General features: G+C 48.8%; 1 protein-coding gene across 1 annotated transcript in view; it reads left to right on the top strand.

Annotated features, from left to right (window-relative positions):
• The first annotated feature begins 1,525 nt into the window (after positions 1–1,525).
• Positions 1,526–2,413, top strand: part of ZNF827 (zinc finger protein 827) — a 92,323-nt gene continuing 91,435 nt past the window's right edge. Inside the window, exon 1 of the mRNA XM_010576329.1 lies at positions 1,526–1,665. Within this exon, the coding sequence (XP_010574631.1) occupies positions 1,526–1,665 (140 nt within the window). The remainder of the gene's footprint in view (positions 1,666–2,413) is intronic.

Genomic DNA, 2,413 nt, shown 5'->3' with positions numbered 1-2,413 from the left:
GCCTGAATACAAAAAGGGTAGTTTGTAGGCAGCTAAACTGAGCAATTTATATAGGATGCCACAGAATAGACTTCCCAGATATGACTGCCATTTTTAGGCCTGTGCATGCTGCTTTCTGTAGTACCTGGTTGTGAAATCAGCAAGGTTTTGTGTGAAGCTGACACCCTGAGACAATGTGAATTAGAAAGTGATGTGATATTAGCAAGTGATCTCTTGTAATTATTTTTTACCATTGCTAAAATGATGCACTTACACAGTGTACATAGTTTACCTAAAGGTATCTACTGTATTCAGTCCTTGGCTCCTTCATTCTTTTCTCCTCTGTATTATCTGGTCTGCACTAAATTCTGATGTGACACTTCTGTGGCTGATAGTTCTAACTGAATGTGCCATTTGCAGTTAGGACTTCAAGTTCCTCTCCTCTAATTTCATCCTGGAACTTCTCCAGTATGGCTTCTGCTTTCCTTGTTCCACTAAAACTGTTTTCTGCCTGGGGTGTCTAGCAACCAGTCTCTGGCAAATTTCAAGGCTTTGTGCCAGTGGTACTTACTGGGTTTGGCTGAAGAAAGTGAGCATCCTTCTGTATTCCAGTTCTAAAGGGCGCAAGTTGGTTGACTCTCACAGAGCTAAGATGGAGACATGGTGGTCCTGTGTTCTCTTCCTGAAAGTGCAGATGGGAGTCATGTGATGGGAAACTCCTCTTATTTGGATGTGATGCTGATGGTAACAGTCATGATGGAACCTAGGTTACAGCACCTGTAAAGAGAGGGTATTCTGAAATGGACTGCCCTAAAAGTGAATTTTGGCCTGTGGCATAATCCCTAATCCTTGTTTGAGGATTCTAAGAAAGCAGACAGGAGGGAACAGGAGTTTCACATCCTCTGGAAAAAAGAAAAAGGAGGGTAATTGTCGTAGGCGACTCCCTTCTGAGGGGGACAGAGGGCCCAATATGCAGGCCTGACCCATCCCACAGGGAAGTCTGCTGCCTCCCTGGGGCCTGGGGAAAAGGCATTACCAGGGAACTCCCAGGTCTGGTTTGGACCTCTGATTATTACCCATTGCTGGTTGTGCAGGTTGGCAGTGATGAGATTGCAGAGGGAAATCCAAAGGCAATCAAAAGGGACGTCAGGGCACTGGGATGATTAGTGGAAGGATTGGGAGCACAGGTAGTGTTTTCCTCAATACCTTCAGTGGCAGGGAAATACACTGAAAGGAACAGGAAGACACACCTGGTTAATACGTGGCTCAGAGGCTGGTGCCATCAGTGGAATTTTGGGTTTTTTGATCATGGGGAGGTTTACATGGCACCGGGCTTGCTAGCGACAGATGGTATCCAGCTATCTCAAAGGGGTAAAAGAATCCTCGCTCGTGAGATGGCGGGGCTCATAGAGAGGGCTTTAAACTAGGTTTGAAGGGGGTAAGGGATAAGACTAGGTGCACCAGAGACAAGCCTGGGGGCAGCGTGCCGACGTTAGGGGTGGATTCGATAGGCCAGCTCGAATGCATCGATGCCAACACACGCAGCATGGGCGATAAACAGGAGGAGCTGGAAGCCATCGTGCAGCAGGATAGATATGACTTAGCCGCCATCACGGAAACACGGAGGGATGACTCCTGTGACCAGAGTGCTGCGACGGATGGCTACAAGCTCTTCAGAAGGGATAGGCAAGGTAGAAGAGGTGGTGGGGTGGCTCTCTATGTTAGGCAGGGTTTGGACTGTACAGAGCTACCCGAGTGTGATGACAAGGTGGAGTGCTTATGGGTGAGGATGAGAGGGAAGGCCGATAAGGCAGATATTGTGCTGGGAGTCTGTTATAGACCACCCAACCAGGTTGAAGAGACGGATGAATCATTCTACAAGCAGCTGGCAGTAGTCTCAGAATCGTGTGCCCTTGCTCTCATGGGGGACTTCAACTTTCCAGACGTCTGCTGGAAATACAACACAGCAGAGAGTAAGCAGTCTAGGAGGTTCCTGGAGTGTGTGGAAGATAACTTCCTGACACAGCTGGTGGGTGAGCCAACCAGGGGAGGAGACTTGCTAGATCTATTGTTTACGAACAGGGAAGGACTGGTGGGAGCTGTGATGGTCGGAGGCCATCTTGGGCTTAGCGACCATGAAATGATAGAATTCTCAGTTCTTGGTGAGGCAAGGAAGGTGGTCAGCAAAACCACCGCTATGGACTTCCAGAGGGCAAACTTTGGCTTCTTCAAGGCACTGGTTGAGAGAGTCCCTTGGGAGACGGTCCTGAAGGGCAAAGGGGTCCAGGAGGGATGGACATTCTTTAAGAAGGAAATCTTAACGGCTCAGGACCAGGCTATTCCCACGTGCCGCAAGTCGAACCGCCGAGGAAAACGACCGGCCTGGCTGAACGGGGAGGTTTTGCTAGGAGTCAAGAAAAAAAGGAGAGTTTAT

The sequence above is a fragment of the Haliaeetus leucocephalus genome, unplaced genomic scaffold, assembly GCF_000737465.1.
Source record: "Haliaeetus leucocephalus isolate CR32 unplaced genomic scaffold, Haliaeetus_leucocephalus-4.0 Scaffold21, whole genome shotgun sequence".
NCBI lineage: Eukaryota > Metazoa > Chordata > Aves > Accipitriformes > Accipitridae > Haliaeetus > Haliaeetus leucocephalus.
This window is presented reverse-complemented; position numbering and strand designations above follow the sequence as displayed.